Consider the following 17,444-nt stretch of genomic DNA (forward strand, 5'->3'; position numbering starts at 1 on the left):
TCTCACATGGGTATAAAACCTAAAGTGAATCTAAGGCAGAGAGGGTTTTTCCTTCCTCCAACTGTGTCCATAGTCCAAACAAAGGCATTTAAAGGTTTTTTAAGTCACATCAGATTATCTCTTTTAAAGCATTTCTGCACTTCACCACATATCTTTTTTCCCCTGATTTCTGGACCTCTTCTTCCTATTTTTCCCTTTTGCTCACTTTCAGTTTCCACTTTCTTAATTTCATTACCTCCATCTACTCTTCTCTTCGCAGCCACTGTGAGCCCTGCTTTTGTTCTTTCCTCCCACTTTCCTATATACAAGGCATGCAAGACATTAATTTTTAAGCACATTTTACAAATATCCACAAAACCATCTGTAGGTTAAGTGCTCAAAAGGACAAAAGTCAAGTTTGACATTAATTTTGATTTTTGCTTTCTAAAAATATACAGACTTTGACTGTGTTTATCACTTTTTGGCAGGGACTGTCCAAGTGAGAAAAAAAGTAGCTTTCCTATTCTGAAAAATATGTAAACTGAGACAGAGAGCATTAGGAAACTTGTTCAGTTCTGCACAGTGAATTCTCAGTTCAGCCCTACTACCAGGCATGCTGCTTCACCACTTCACATTCTAGCACTGAAGCCCAGCATCTGATTTGAAGAGTAGCTAACGACCTTCAACAGCACTGCAGAAAATCTAACCATCTGAATTTATGCCGTTTCCTGAAATGTATTTCTACAAGCAATTTTTAGGACTCTGTTAAGTCTAAAATAAACAGTGTAACCCTAAGAGGGGAAAATATGACGACCAGAATGCAACACAATTGCACTGCACCTCTCCTTTTGCTACAAGGATACCATTTTACCAATGGCAAAATCAGCAAATCAAAAAGGCTCATTCTGACCAACAGAGAGTCTTGAGTACATGAATGTAGGAAAGAACATTTAAGCTCCCACAAAGAAAATACCTTTTCTCATTCCACCAAAAGGATCTTTATTTGGCTCATATGGCATCCTTCCCATCATGTCTGGCATGTTTATTCCCTGCTGGTATGGTGCATTTGGCGTCATGGAGTTTCGCTTCGGGAATGCTGAATCACTCACGTCAGAGAAGGGATCGTGCACACTGACCGCGCTGTTTCTGGCAGATGAGAAAAAGGAGGCATTAACATCATCATGTACTGATAAGAATTCTAAAAACAGACTGGACTATACCACACCTAGCCCATGATGCTGTGGCAGTGCAGGATACGTCTGAGGAAGTTGCAAAAACCTTTCACAATGAACAATCATTAAAGAAATCTACACTTTTTCCCGATCTGGCTACTTACCCTGATGATCAGCGTTTTTAATCCAATACAACTGTGCATGTTCCTATTATTCATATAAAAGTCTTAAACCCTTCTGAAATTTCAATAAGCTGTTTGCCTCACTACCTCAAGGCACTGAATTCCACAGGTTAATCATATGCTGTGTCAAAACAGTATCACTTTTTATCAGTTTCATATTTATTACCTTTCAAATTTACCAAGCTCCCATTGCTCTCCTACTAGAGGAAAGACTAAACAGCAACACTTGATTTACCTCCTAAATACCATTTACTGTTAGGAAGAGGCACTAGCCTTTATGGTTGCAGCCAGCTTTATTCTCAAGACCTTAAATATTTGGCTTGAAAAATGGAGTTTCCCTGATAATGATCAAATATACTCTTAATGCAAAAGAATTTTTTTTTACCTAGGGGAAGAAACCTCAATCTGAATTACATGTTATTAGAAAAGGTTCTTGGTCTTTTTTCTTCAGTATCATAGTTGCAGAAAAAAAGGTATGTTTACTTTGAAGTGACTCTGCACATAGTTCATAATGTTTCTGCTGAAGTCAACAAGAACCATTTTTGCTGGACTTCTGTAGGGTAACAAGCCTTAATGAATGCTGAGAAGGCTTCACTTCAGATTGAGCTGGTGTGTGATTTACAGGACAAAGAACTGAAAGGGATCTCTTGGTTCATCCAGCTGAATCCTCTGCTATCTCACTTAACCACTGTTATTATATACACTTTTCGTAATTTGAATTTAAGTAACACCTTAAACCCACAGATTTCTACCCCACTGTATTCATTAGAAAAGCACTCTGGATCCATACTTCTATAATGCTTGGAAGTGACTGTAAACAAGCTCCTTTACTTTCCTGTTCCCTGCTCACCTCGCCAATTTTTCTCTATAATCCATTAGTTTGAATTCCTCCTTCCTGAGCATGGATGCCTGGATCTGTATACCAGAGGAGGACAGGGCAAGCAAGGAAAGGAAGGCTGTGGTTCTAAGTTGGTGCTGCTGAGTTCCACCTTCCTCCCCACTCTTCACATATTCACGTCCCCCTTTGCACTGATGCTTTTCTGATCCTTCTCTGGTGTTTAGAAAGCTAATGCAGATCCTACTCCTTCTTCCCTTTCCCTCTCTCCTCTCCAAAAAGAAGTAATTTTCTGCCAGTTTTAAGGCTCTGAGTGGTTCACCACAGAATTAGATGAGTGCCTGAGCTGTTGGGAAAGACTGGCATAAATTACTGCAGAACAAAAAGTTAAGCCAAGTCTTTTTCATACCTGCCACCCTGCATAGGTGTCATCTGTCCATGAGGTGTTGATGCTGGTGTTGGGGGCTTCAAATCGCCTGGCACTTCTGTCATGGAATTACTACCAGTAGACTGTGGAGTCTGTGGGCCTTGCAAGGAACCAGAATTAGCTGGGAAATGAAAGAAAAAGGAAATATTATACGGTAGCAGCCAAATTCCTGTGGAAATAATTATCATCAAGGAAAGAAACTGGTTCTTTCCCCCAGAAGCTTGCTTATACCATGCATCTCAGTCCTTCCTAACTTCCCTCAAATCTTCTGAGATCAGGATACGCTGTGCAGTAATAGCCATAATCTTTCTCAGAACCATGAATTTAATCTGCTGCCTGAAGCAACATGAATAGAAATTATCTAGATGAAGGATCATTTACATAGGAGGTCAGAAATACAAAGTTAATTGTCTATAGTTTACAACAGAGTAAATGAAGGTTGTTCTTTGGCACAGCTTCTTTATATAATCACTATCACAACACATTCATTTAGAAGGCAAATTTCAGCCAGAAGCTTTTCATCACAAATTTAAACTGCTGTATTAATATAAACTCATAATTTCATTTACCACTAAAAGGCAGGTAACATGGCAAATGGCTAGTGGCCCACTGCAACCTTATGCCACCTTTGAGACATCATGGCAAAATACTGTATTTAAGAAATGCAAAAGGCAATCTGGGTTAAGAACAAAGCGATCAGTGAAAGCAGAATTTGAACAGGAGGCTGTAGCTAATACTCCTAATAAAATCGTAAAAGTAGAAATGTTGATCACTGTAGAGTGTATGTAACATGACCAGGTCAATCCTGCAAAGCATCCATTTAATCTGCAACAACTTCTCTGTTGAGATCTCAGAAAGCAATAGAGCACCTGCACTACTCTCCTTCTTAACCATGGTAAAGAGCTACATTCCTGATAGGACAATGAGCATAGAAAGGTGTGTAATGTTCTAGTCTGATGAGACTGAGCAGTACTAAGGGCATTAAATGAGTACATGATAGAAACTAACTATAAAATGCATTCAGATCACTCTTTGAAGTAGACATTGAAGTTACTATTTTCCTATGACTACTGAGGAGACACATCCCCCACCCCACAGATCTGACAGTAGTTTTCTGATTTAGAAAGACATGGCTCTGGTTTGAGAGGTCCTCCTTTTTTATGAACTGTCATGTAAGCATTTTAAAGTGCTTGACTATGTACATTCAATGACCAATTAACAAAGCTTTATAAATTACTGTTAGAGAGGAAATTGGAACAAGCATATGGGCTTTTCTTCTGAATGTGCAAGAGAAAGTAGTTTATAATTGACTCAGAATCCTAGAACACTCATCATCTTGACAGGCAGAGCTTGTTTTTAACTGAAGAACACCTTTTTTATATGTGTTTCATTTATATCTATAACACATATTCCACTATCTGGAAATCAGTCTCAGTAGCAAGTGCATATGTAAAATCCACATTGTGTAGACCACATTGTTCTTGTCTTCAGCTTTCTGAGCCATGTTTAGTTTATGCTCATACAGTAATGAGGGTCAAAGAAAGTTTAAGAAAAGCTCTCTGATTGCATTAATGCAGTAACAACATTTGCAGCAACTAAAGCTACAGTTGAATGAAAGCTATAATAAAACAAATCCATATGATAATAAAAAGATCATCATGTTCACATAAAATGAGCCCTTTGTATATATGACCCCTGAGTGAGCCAGGATCATTCTCCTGCCTTTGAGTTTTAAACACAATTCTAGATTACTTCTAAGAAGCCTGAAAAAATTTCTGAGTTAAGCCACACATTGTCCCATATCATCTTGTTATATTAGAACCATGTAAGTAAATACCTTACTCTACCCATGTACTTAGTGTAAAATATGGTATTGCCTAACCCTGAATATTTGTCTTATGGTGGGCTATTAAACAGCAATTAAATTCTTCCCTATCCTACCTGAACAAGAAATTAAAATTCCTATCTGAAGATCTAAAGTAAACCTAAAGAAACCAGGTAAAATATTTTTTTCTGTATTAATGGGCTGCACTAATACAGAATCTTTCTTATGATTAACACTGTTTTATAGAATCTTCTCAGGTAAGAAAAGGTTTAAAAGCAAAAAGAAGACATCCACCTGAGAAGCTACAAGTCAAATTTCTGTCTGGTCAGTGGTGATTACAGGGTTGGTTATTTTCCCCCTGCCTCTTTCTAAATGACTGGTTATAAACAGCTGAAAAAAAATGAAAGGCAAATGGTGTCATGAGAAGTGCAAAATTTCTGGTACTGCTTTGTTGATACATTTATCTCTTGACCCCTACTGGGTCAGGGACACAGAATCACAGAACTTTTTGAGTTGGAAGATCTCAAGATCTTAAAGATCATCAAGTATCCAACTCCCCTGCACGGGCAGGGACACCTTCCACTAGAACAGGCTGCTCAGAGCCCCATCCAACCTGCCCTTGAACATCTCCACATGTTGGGAGATGGACCCCCCACATCTCTGGGCAGCCTGTTCCAGTGTCTCACCACCCTTATACTGAAGAAGTTATGCCTGATCTCTAACGTAAATCTCTCTTCTTTCAGCTTAAAACCATTACCTCTCGTCCTCTACACTTCTACAGAATTAGGGACTGCAAGTGTTTAACCTTCTGGATTAAGGTGTGGATATGACCAAAAAGCAACCATAAGACCAATTATTTCTATGTCATACACTCACAGGCTGCTGAAGAGTTCATCTTTATTTTAGTAACAGCATCGATAGCTGTGCAAATAGCACATTCCTTGAGGAAGAATAAGGTATGTACTCTTAATAGTTCCTGTTGGTACTGCAGGTACAATTTTTTAAGAAACTCAACTTTCTCTCATAGAATGTAATTTTCAGTACTTTTGCAAAGCTTCAGCCAATCACCAGAAAGTCATCCTGATGGATGCTCCCCTCCAGCTAATTTTGTTTCAGAAATTTTCAGCTGTAACTAGACAGCTTTTTCTAAGAATATGCCTTCAAAAATATATGGCCTGCCTCGTCCCCAAAAGAGAAGTATGTTTCTGTGAGTTTTGCAAGCCAAGGATGTATTTTGATCACCTTTTCCACACACAGCACCAGTGGTCCCTTCATTGTCTGGAGAAGAGATTTGGTGGTAATGTCGCGGATGTACCTGTGACAGGGAAAGCACTCTGCTGTTCCAGAGTTTACTCTGATTTGGTTAAATAAATTTGTGAAAAATACCTGTTTAGATGTAGAGATTATTAGCTTGCTATATATTCACTGCTTGATTCTCTGAAGAACCTTTATGCATTTATTTCAGGCTGGGGGTGAGCAGGACTCTCACTGTAATTCAGCTCCTAGGTTAATCTGGGCAGTCTTGAATGTAGAGCTGAGCATGAGAACCTATAGCCAGGAAGCCACCCTGCACTCTGCTCTCTACAACAGGAGGTTGGTAAGCAAAGGCAGGGTAATAGGATTTCTGACCATCAGCAGAAAAGGAGCAGAATTATAAGGGGATTGAGAACCTGGAAAGGAGATACAAATGCTACTGAGATCAAATTAGACTTTGAGAAGTCTGAAGCTGCATGGATGGGGCACTACACAACAAACAACACCAAGAAAGCCCTGAAAATGTACCTAATGAGAGCTGAAATACAGGGAAAGAACTGTAAGTAGCTGGATAAAGAGACAAAGAGTTCAATACTGGGCACATGAGTGACATTAAATTTTGCACAAGAGGTTCTTAGATGCATGTTCCTTTTCTGAGTCTCTTTAGAAATGCTGTTTTCCAGCTGTGTAGAACATGTAGGGCAACAGATGAGATCATATAAAGAGCTATACAAGGAAAAACACGGAAAACTGGTATCCAGAATTAGTGGATGCTCATGTTGTAAATTTTCTGGTATCCCAGTTCATCTTCTGTAGAATGGGAGTCATACTGTTCTCCTTCTCAAATGGGTATTGCAAAGGCTTTTTAAAGTCCTCAAATACAGTTGTAGTGAAAAGAAGAAAAAGTAAGGAGTAAATTTCTAATGCTCTGAGTCTGGTTGAAAACTGTGGCACAAGGGCTGTGTACTGAAAAGTGAGGATAAAACAAAATATTGAATAGCTCCTCAATCACTGAGCACTGTTTATTCCATGCACTGAATGACACAGACAATTTGGAGAAAAAATTTCGATGTGACTGCATAATGAAGAGTGTATCGAATTGTCTATGTGCAAGGAAACTTAATTAAGGTTACAAAGATTATATCTAATTTTTGGCATTTCCTAACTTTTGAAAACACTTCACTTTGCATACTTCAAACAGTTTTTTGGATATAGCATGTGCACTCGGGTGCCTGCATGCACATACATCAAATGCAAGCCAGTTATGTTCTCTCACACATACATTTTACACACATTGCTATTAACAATGTTTTCTAGTTCAAGAGTATGAAAACAACCCTCTTCTCTATAAGAAAGTACTGTATTTCTTTTCTGTGTTTCACCTTAAATTTTACGTTTGCTAAGCATCTCTCTGAATTTTTTAATCTATGATAGATGTTTAATTTTGATTGTGGACACCCTGAAATAGAACCCATATCCTTTTAAAGTGCTTCATAAGCTTCAGTATTACAACAGAGAACTAAGAAGGAAGACAAACAATGATGTTGTTTCAGAAGAGGTAATCTTTGCTTAAATGATCCTGCAGCTGACTTGGGGATGTCCAGGAAAAAAACCTATGTGTACACAGCTACTGAATTCTTCATCTCACATTCACATCTAAGCAACACTCATCTTTCAAGTGTCATAACAGCTGTGTAAGAATATGCTTTTAACAAGAGAAAGTCCATCCAAAATGAAATAAAATTAACATCTTTGCAATGAGAAGCTGAGGTCCTACAAACCTTTCCATAGCTCAGTCAATGCTATGCGTTATTCTGGGCAGGACAGAATTATAGCACTGGCATGGCTTTTGCCTTGCAAAGCCTGCATGGCTTGTATGAAAGACCTGATATTTACCAGAACAGAAATACACAGTTAAAAAAAAAAAAGAAAAAGAAAAAGTTTCTCTTGCCAGGATTTTTTTACCTTTAAAAAAAAAAAGAAAAAAAGGAAGGAAGAACGAAACCTCTTGAAACTCCATTAATATGAGGCCTGACATGCTCTCTAGGATATCCCTACCTTTTGCCAGAAGCTACAAATGTATACTCTAAAGTAAACAATGGAAAGGTTACTGAAGGTTAAGTACATTCCCATACTTCAGAATGAACAGCCAGCTGCCACGCTGGGAAGATAATTTACACAGCACAAACCCAGTGCCCCAGTGAGGCTGGGCTGGGGGCTGCGGCAGGGCCCCCCAGGCGGGTGTGGGTGCAAGCATGGGAGCACTTCTGTCTGTCTTCCCATCCACCCCTCCCAACCCCTTGCCCATCCATCTTCTGTGGGGATTCCCTGGCTGGCCTCACCACACGCTCCATGACATCACCTGCCTGCTAATAATAGCACTTCAGTCAGGCAGAGACGGATGGGTTTGGTTACACTCCCTGAATGGCTGCGTCGTGTCGGGCGTCCCCCCTGCCATCCCCCTCCCCAAGGCTTGTTTCTCTGCTGCCAAGGAAACGCAGGGAACACTCTTGGCAAGCTCCTGCCTTCCAACACAGGCACACAGTTTTCCAGGTTTGCTGTCTTGAAATCTCTGTTGACATCAGGGCCAGCTGCTGAGTGTTACTTAGGAGCGTCCCGGGCTGTACCACTGTGGCCATCCTGTTCATTCAGTAAACGATAAATGCTCAGTCTGTAATTTTGGGAGTCATGCACACATAATCACATACTGCAGCTAAGAATTTACAATGCCTGAGTAGAGTAATGGAAAAAACCTCTTTTGTGCTGATGCCCTTCTGAAATTTGTTCTCCAGCACCCACCAGTGCTTAGCCTAATGGCCCCCAGAATTATTTTCAGTTTTATAGCTCACCACATAATTTGTTCATATTTTGGTCAAAACTAGCAAACACTCAGGACAAGAAGAGCATTTTGTTTTTGCACTCACTTCTGGAAAGCACTGGAAACCTAAAAGGATGCTTATGGAGACTTCAAATTTCCTATGCAGCAAAAGTGCAGTCAGCGGTTGGCAAGGACCATGGCATGGACCCAACAACCAGGACACGAGGCCAACGAGGGTCCTCTAATAGCTAGTCTGACATCTGCTGCTGGTCTTCACTGCTCACAGTATTACCTGACCCAGACAGATTCAAGCTGTGCAACAAAGGCCTCAGCCTACCTACCACAGCTGTGTCTCAAACTTGCACAGCCTCAGAGCACTGCAAGTCACACTACTTCAGGCCCTGACTTCTCCCTGGGAGTTTTATGAAAGTACAGAAGTGGGTCTGACAGTGGTATGATGCAGTGCTACAAGCAAATAGACTAACACTTGGACCCAGAACACTGCCTTGCAGTCCCCTAGATTTGAGTTAAGACATCACATCCTTTCCCTGGCCAGGTTCTTCTGTGGGAATCTCCTCTCTGTGGCTGTTGCACTGTGTCTCCTTGCTTTCCTTCACTGGTTGAATTCTACAAGTCATCTATGAGACAATTATGTAATTACCCCCTGGATGTGGGACATCTGCATTAAGTGATTTGCTCTGAACTGCATGTCACTGTGCTTCCCACCTTACATAACGTTCACCCGGGAGCTACATCTACACAGGAACTGAATTTTTCTCTGTAACAAGAAGGCTGCCAATCCCTAGATATTCTTATATATATTCCCTATATATTTTTATGTGCAAGTTATTTTTAAAAGTTTTATGAAGATGAGCTGATTTTTAAGCTCTCATGACCCTGATTTCATAGCATCAACTGGTTAGAGTTAGCATACAACACCCTCCCCTCTAAGACAAGTCCTCCTGGCTTTTTATGAGAATTAACTTCAGCCTTAATACTGTAACTAGTTCTCTGAAAATGGATTTGGCTTTGGAGGGGCTCTGCCTACACTGACATGAGAGCACAACAGAGGCTAATGGTTAAAGCAAGAACATTTGGAGGTTACTGCTTCTTTTATTGGGCTCCTGTTCCCTCTGAATGCCAAAGACTAACCGATTATCTAACGTACATCGTCAACTCTACTTCTTTTGTGCAGTTAATAGGTTAATGTTGGTATATGCTAGAGAAAGTGGAGAAAGAAAAAAAAGCTGACTATTAAAGACAACAGGCTTGTACTCTCTGCAGCATCTATACCTCAGCAGGATTTCATGCACTAAAGCTGATACACACTGGGAAAGCCTTTCTCCGTACAGAAGTGCAGCCCATTCAGTGACACGAGCTCTGTTCTCACCAACAAAACAAACCTTGAGATCTTTGCTTGCCTCCCCCTCTTCCAGTCTCTATGTCCTGCTGTGTTTTTATTGTAGGAAAATAGTTTCAGTTCTCCTCATAGACAGCTTGATTGAATGTTATGATACATTTAAATGTGGACTTTGCCATTTTCATCTGTAGTCTCATGATGCAAAAGGACCCTCTGAAAGTGCTAAGCCTGACATTTCTATTCCTTTGTTTCAGATTTATGTATTTAAATAGTAATTCTTCATCTCAAAATACAGCCAATTTACAGTGATCATCCTTGAACCAAATACTGAGAGCAGTGTTGGAAGGAGAGGGGTAAAGAGGAAAGAAGTAAACAAAATGCTCTTTCATTTTTAGTACTGCTGTTAGTTTTAGAAACAGATTAATTTCCTCTTCACTCTCCTTAACAAGTCTAATAGTTTCATCTCCCTTTACCAGCCTTCTCAGGAGGTGACAGATACATCCAGCATCATGTATTTTTTGCCAGAAGCAAAAAGTAGTAGTAGTGTAGTGGTGCCCATTCAAGACACTCTATGCCCATTTCATACAGATAAACATTTATAATACAGACTTTAATTGTAGTGCCCCATCTTCTAAACTTGCCTTGCTAAGTAACCTAGGTATCTTCTCTATTAAATAAGCACTACTGAGGTACCTAACAACTGCAGATGTTAACAAGGGTTAACACCCTTGCAATTTTTGGTATCCACAACAAGAATTCTCAAACTGAAGCCATGCAGCCTGTAAACTGCCTGGAAATGCAGGAAACTGCTGTAAACGTTCCCGGAATTATATTCTCTTAGCAATAGAAGAAGGTGGCCTGCCTGACAGTAATTGTGAAATTACTGATATTATCAAAATTATTTTGTTGGTCAGAAAAGCCTAATAGCCAGCAAATCAAAGGAAATATTTTCTCTTCTGTGGGTAGTCTAGAACTAATATTACTACACCTTTTCCAATGTACTTAGAATGTTATGACTGAAGAATTTTCCTGCCTTCAACATTGCCCATGACTTTGAGAGTCTTTGAGACCCTGAGAGTCTTAAGCTGAATTCAGAAAGAACACCTCACTGTATATGCAAAAAGAACAGCCAAAATCAAGCATTTCCGGTTCCAGCTTCTCAGACGAGAAGATAAAGACAGTGATGCTAGCAACTTATCTGATATACAGGATTAGCAACAAAGGAACAGAGAGCCTGCCTCCAAACCACAAGGTCTGGCAGTGGGGATACACCACACTCTCACAAATTCAACATGAGCTGTATGAGAGCAACCACCTAAGACCCACTGATCAGTCCAGCATCTGCCATCCTGACTCCAACTGAAGCTTCACTGACCAATAGTTGTGTTGAAAATGCAGCTTCATTCACAGGAAGGAAAGCCCAAGTACCACTATCTGATCTTTCAGCACAAGCACATCTGCACAGAACACTCTTCTTTTTACTGTGCCAACAAAACTCCAAATACCAAGGGTTATGCTGGCACACCTGTCTCTGTATGTTAGGAGTGGGCAATGACAAACTGGCCACCTGACTGTGGGTGGCCCCCAGACTTCAATGAGACTTGGCTGAGGAGCTAACTCCAAGTTTGAAAACAAGACGCCTACAACACATCTATCTTTGCCGTTTGTCCAGCAGCAGCAAGACATGCTTCTAAATATATAAGCTGCAACCCACTATCTTCTGCATTCAAAAAATGGTTGTGTAAGAGGCTGCAGTTTTTTTGACTTACCAGGAGATGGCGGCTGAATCTTAGGTTGTTTCTTAGTGTCTCCAGTGCTGAAGACTTCTGGAGGGGGCTCCTCCCCTCGCTCAATCTTGCACTCGAAGGCAAACAGGTACTGAATGTATTGTTTTTTCAGGGAGCTGGCTGCGCTGCTCGAAGTGCCAACGTTCAAGGTGGTTGCCAGCTCACGCCACTTCTTGTTTTTATTAACCTAACAAAATAAATGGCAGAATCACTGGTTGGCAGCAAAGTGTTTTGTTCATGAGACAAAAAAAAAAAGGGGGGGGGGGAACCGAAAAGAACCCCAGCACTTAATGTCTTGGGTTTGCTTTTTTTTATTTTCCTCTTTTAACTTATGCCCATTACTCCCACACACAGTAATGCACAGACAGCATTTACCATAAAAAAAAAAAAAAAAGGGGGGGGGGGAACCGAAAAGAACCCCAGCACTTAATGTCTTGGGTTTGCTTTTTTTTATTTTCCTCTTTTAACTTATGCCCATTACTCCCACACACAGTAATGCACAGACAGCATTTACAGTTATAAAACCATTAAGGAACCTGCTGATAGCTACATAAAAAGCTTTGCTTGTGGAGAGTCTTCTGCATGGTGCATCTTTTAAATGCTTTGCACTCTTCTGGGCCTATGCTAGCAATCCATCTCTAGGCATATGCACACTCATTCTGCCTCTCTCACATACCCACCCACACCCACCCCATTCTAATTAAAAAGCAGCTTCTAAAAACTACTTTAGAAAGCAATAGCAGCATTATTCGGCAATTTAAGTGTTTGAGCATTGATAGGAAAAAGAAATTTTTCTCCCAAATAGCCACCAGCTGTCAGACAGTTCCGCCTTTAATTCCTGGTTCAAGTCCCTTCACTTCAGGGCGTCTTGCAGGGACAGATCAATGATCCTCTGGCTAGATGAGAGACAGTGACGCAAGGCCCCTTAATTAATTAAGGCAGACTTCAAACACACTGGGCTAGTTCAGCAATACTCTGTATTACAGTGCTGACTGCACAACTCTGCTGCAAGTCTTGTTTGCAGTGTAAGGCTGAGAATACTGAAAGACACTGTTCATAAGTTCCTCAAACACTGTAATAACAATGACGTTCATCTGTCATCCTGGATGATGCCACTGGCTCACTCAGCTGTCCTACTCATAGCAGCCAGTTTTTTTGCTGTAATACCTGATGCCCTGGAGTTCATTCAACCACTTGTGCAATCACTAGGTATGATCCAAGGAGAGGATGCAGCAGTGAAATAATCTCTGAGCATCTCAGCTTTTGTTCGGGAAGAATCCTGTTTCTTGCACCCCATGATGACTTCTATTTGCTATGAGATCAAAGATTTTAATGACTCCAACTTAACTTGTATAGCTACAAAGGTTATCATTAGCCATACTGTTTTGAAGCCTATGTGCCAGCAAAGGCAACATTTCTTATGTTTCTCTCAGTGTTTAATTACACCATAACTGCTGCCAGTCAGCAAAGATCTTCTGGGGACAGCGTTAATAGCAAACAGGTCGGCACGGCTATGTGAAGTGTTTTTATTTCTCTGGTACATCCTGCAAGAACCCAGGACTTAGAGGAGACGAGGTTTTCATAACTGCCCCTGTTGAGGCTTAAAATCCAGTTACACAGCCCTTCGTGCCTACAGTGGTGCATAATGAACACATTGCATAATGCAAACAGAAACATTCATGCCTAAATGCCCAGTATACTGGCATTTAAAAGAAGACTGCCAACAGCTGGCCTGTTCATGTTGGGACCCCATCAACTGCAACTATTGAGCCAGAGAATATGCACTGCGGCTGTACAGCTCCACTCCCTGTCACTCTTTGGGCAGAATCATGAGATGTCAAGTGCAGTCACTGAAGCAAAAGCTTTTTAGGAGAGCATCACACAGATACATTTAAATAAACCTCCATAAGCAAAGCTCTGCACCTCTCAGTAGCCTCAAACAGATAAACACGGTGATCATCCATGTGGGCACACCAGCAAAACCAGGAGCCTTTATCTTCACTGTCAATTTTTACCGGTACTGAAGAACACATTAACTCAAAAATCAGTCTCAGTGAACATCATCTATTCTTTAGCAACGTGTAATGTCTGCCACTGCAAATCCACACGGAGTGTTCCAGAATAAAATAAATTTCCATAATAAGCAAACATGCATTACTGTCTAGAAAATCCCACCTGCCCCCTATTTTGCTTATTTTTCGATGATAAGAGTCATAGTATGGGCACAATCACACTGTATGAGGCAGAGCAGCTGCATGATACAATTTACCTGTAATAAACTTTCTGAGCTAAAAGTAATCAAATGTTTATGATGCTGGGGGGCATAACCTGATCACTAAAAATGCCAGGTTACCCTCTCTTACCCATATACATCATGTAACAACTGGCAAGGTGAAGTATATTTGGCTTCTCTGCCCCTCCTTTAATAAAAGGAATAGCTAGAACCTCTGGACTTGAGGGGCCAATGATCCAATTTAGTAGTCAAATCCTACGTGGTGATGTGTAAATGGCATTGAAAAAGGTACTAATTGATGTGGGACATTTCTTTCTTGAACTAACAACACAGATTATTAAAATGTGCTCCCTAAGCACCTAGTTTGTTTTCCATATTTTTGAGTTCAGATTTTGTAATTTTGGTAAACTTACACCTACTTAAATATTATCTATTTTATATTAAACATTGCATATACATATTTATCTACATACCTATGTTTAAGACCTCATATTGGAAAGCACCGAACATCCACAAATGTTCTTAAAACCACAGAAATTACAGGTCTCAGCACTTCATAGAACCTTCTAGCACCTAGACAGAGTGATTCCCTAGATGCAACAGATGCTTTGTAAAAGCATCAGGCTAGGACAGAAAACTTCAAATAACAAATTTAAAGCTGAAAATACTGACCATTTTCTCCTGTGTTCCCTTTTTGATGGTGCTACACAATGAAACTCTTAGTTTTGCTCTGTGTTGCTCTATCTTACAGAACTCACAAGTAATTTCTAAACACTCCTTTGCAAAACTTCCAGTTAACTGGTGAGAACACAAACTAAAGCTTCTCTCTCCAATCTGACTTTTTTATTCTCAGCCTGTCCTGCTTTTATTTTCCTTCATCTCAATTTAGTAATTCACCTTTTCCTTGTCATCACTATGTTTGTAAGGCAACCCAAAATATCCTGTAAGCATCTTCCAAATACAGGGAAAGCACAGTCCATGTACTACTGTACAGAGACAGAGATGAAAGGTTTGGGTCAAAAGGCTGTGTTTCAAGAGTACATCTGCCACTTCTCTGGAGAGATGAATTATTTGTCCTAGAGGGAGTATCCCTATCTGGGAAGGATGGATGGATTTAAAAATCTCCTTTTCCTTTCAGCTCTGTCATATGTTTCTTACTCGTAATTTTGATCCAATCTTCATTTCCTCTTTCTTCTCTTAGTGGCATTACTGGATTCCCCTGAACAATTTCATCTGTCTATAGCAATAGCCAATTTTGATTCAAACTGCAGTGTTTTAGGGCAATTATGCAGGCCAGAATGAACTCCAGATGAATATTAAAGGCTGAAACTATTTTCTTCAACAATGTTGTCAGGGCTGAAAACGTAATGCTGTAACCAGCAGGAAATACTCTGGAAAAAAATATGCGTAACCCCTTTTCAAAAGGTTCACTTTCAAGCACTTCTCACCTGTGCTAAACCTCCAATCTCCTTGACGCAGATGTAGAGCCTGAACAGGTCCAGGGGCTTCTTGCCCACAGCTGGCAGACTGGCCACAGGCGTGCCCCTCTCCTCCATGAACGTGAGGTACCGATCTACCCACATCTTGCGCTCCGGCTCATTCCCTAGTTCATAGACTTTAGTGATCTTCTCTCCAGTTGTGGTGGAGGAACTTGACTTCTAAATCACAAGAAGAAAAAAAAGAGTTGGGGGAAGGGTGGGAGGGGGAGGGAGAAGAAAGTAAGAAACTCACAACATTGAAAAAGAGAAGATGTCAAACAAACTAAAGCTATCACACAACAGCCAGGAATGAAGGCTACTAGTTCAGGCACAAACAGTACATTCTATCCGTATACGGAAAATTCAGCTTTTTAAATATAGGGCCCAAACTCCCCATTTTCATATTTCTTTTACTGATAAGAACTTTGGATCCCAGAAGGCAAGTTTCTGATGTTGCCTCATGTCATTTTAATAAGAGGTAGCTTTCACATAGTGCTTCTCATCCACTTATCTCAAAGTGCTTTGTAAGCACTAACAAGTTTGTCCCACACAAGGTTACATAATCCTAAAACCAAACCAAATCAACTTTCTCCTCTTTGCTCCCCAAAGGGGCTAGAAAACCTGACAGCGTTCCTCCAGAACAGGAATTGCACAAAAGTAGCCTAAAGCATGAACCATGGCAAACTAGTACACCAAAAAACTAGTACTCTCTTCAAAGAGTCACAAACGGTTATGCTTTACTGCTGCTTCACACCACTGCTGGCCAAAAAGCAAGTTGAGCAACAGTGCCTACAGTAAAAGAAGATTGGTGGCAATACTCTTTGTGAACTGCCAATTAGCTGCCTGAGTCAGCAAGGTTTATGAGTAGCTACTGCTGTCCTCCCCTGAAAAAGGACAGAAGAGGCCACCTCACATGCCCTACCTTGCAAAGATAATGTGCATTTGGACCTGGGAAAAAGCAGGGATGCACAGCAATCAGAGCTGAACCACCACCAGGAAAAGTGGAAGAGGTGGAAAGGGCAGAATTCTTTCTTATGTGGAAGAAATGCAGGAGTGAACCTGCTTTCCTGCTGCTATTTGGGCTTTACAGTTAATGAAAGCTTATGTTATCTTGATGCCCTTTTCTTCTCTATGCGGAGACAGCAGAAAGCACTGAGGCTGCTACACAAGCTGTAACTTCTCACTATTATCTTTTCTGTGCAGCGTAACCCTGAGAGCTGGGCTCTGTGCCATGTGTGGATGGACTACACCCTATCCGAGCTGCCTCTCACTGACAGCAGAGAGGGGCTGCTGCTACTGCAAGGACACCCTCCTGCTTGCAGGTGGTGAAGTGATTTCCTCAGCAGTGGAAGACAGGAGTGGTTCAGAATTAAAAAACAAGAGAAAAAGCTTGATATAAAGCTTTGGGAAAGGAGCCAAATATATGAAGGGAAACATACCCTTTATGTCTGTATAGTAAAAACCTAAACTTTGTTGTTGATTGCAGTAGACACTTCTTTACACTCATCTAGTCAATCACTCCTTCCCTCCTTTGCCATTTCTTTACTTTGAAAAGGAGACAGCACCATTCCAAAGTAAACAGGAACTTATTTCTAGTTGAAGAATTATACAGAAGACCCTAGCTGTACCTCGTGGATGCTACAGAACCACCTACTTTGTCCAGGTCCCCACACTGTGCTGGTGAGGACTGGCACTCAACACCACGAAAAATGCAGTGTGGTAGCACACAACTGCCAATGATTTTGAAAGCATTGTCACCAGTCATCTTGCATGTTAGCTTGGAAAATATGTATCTATCTCCCTCCAGCCATTAGCTGAAACTTGGTAACACTGGAGGAGAGCCAGGAGAAAAGGGATGTGAAGCCAAGGGGGGTGACCCAGCAGTTACATGACCAATTGCTGTTCTTTCCAGTGAATTTATATTCATTTTAATTAAATAAATAGCCTCCTGTAAGGTTTTTTGCTTTTCTTCCTGATACTGTAATTTATTTGCAGTAATCCTTTCTACAGACAGATATTACTTCCTTTTGACTTAGAAATGAGGTTCACTCCTGAGTTTACCTCAACCAGATTCAGTTGGGTTACAACTCCTTG

At 40.7% G+C, this 17,444-nt stretch overlaps 1 protein-coding gene across 1 annotated transcript in view; it reads right to left on the reverse strand.

The window, feature by feature from the left end:
- The window catches only part of ARID1B (AT rich interactive domain 1B (SWI1-like)), a 304,313-nt gene that overhangs the window by 13,937 nt on the left and 272,932 nt on the right, over nucleotides 1–17,444 (reverse strand). Inside the window, 4 exon segments of the mRNA XM_009997342.1 lie at nucleotides 953–1,125; nucleotides 2,578–2,716; nucleotides 11,622–11,826; nucleotides 15,321–15,530. Coding sequence (XP_009995644.1) covers nucleotides 953–1,125; nucleotides 2,578–2,716; nucleotides 11,622–11,826; nucleotides 15,321–15,530 — 727 coding nt within the window.

This window comes from Chaetura pelagica, unplaced genomic scaffold, assembly GCF_000747805.2.
Source record: "Chaetura pelagica isolate M959 unplaced genomic scaffold, ChaPel_1.0 scaffold315, whole genome shotgun sequence".
NCBI classification, from domain to species: domain Eukaryota; kingdom Metazoa; phylum Chordata; class Aves; order Apodiformes; family Apodidae; genus Chaetura; species Chaetura pelagica.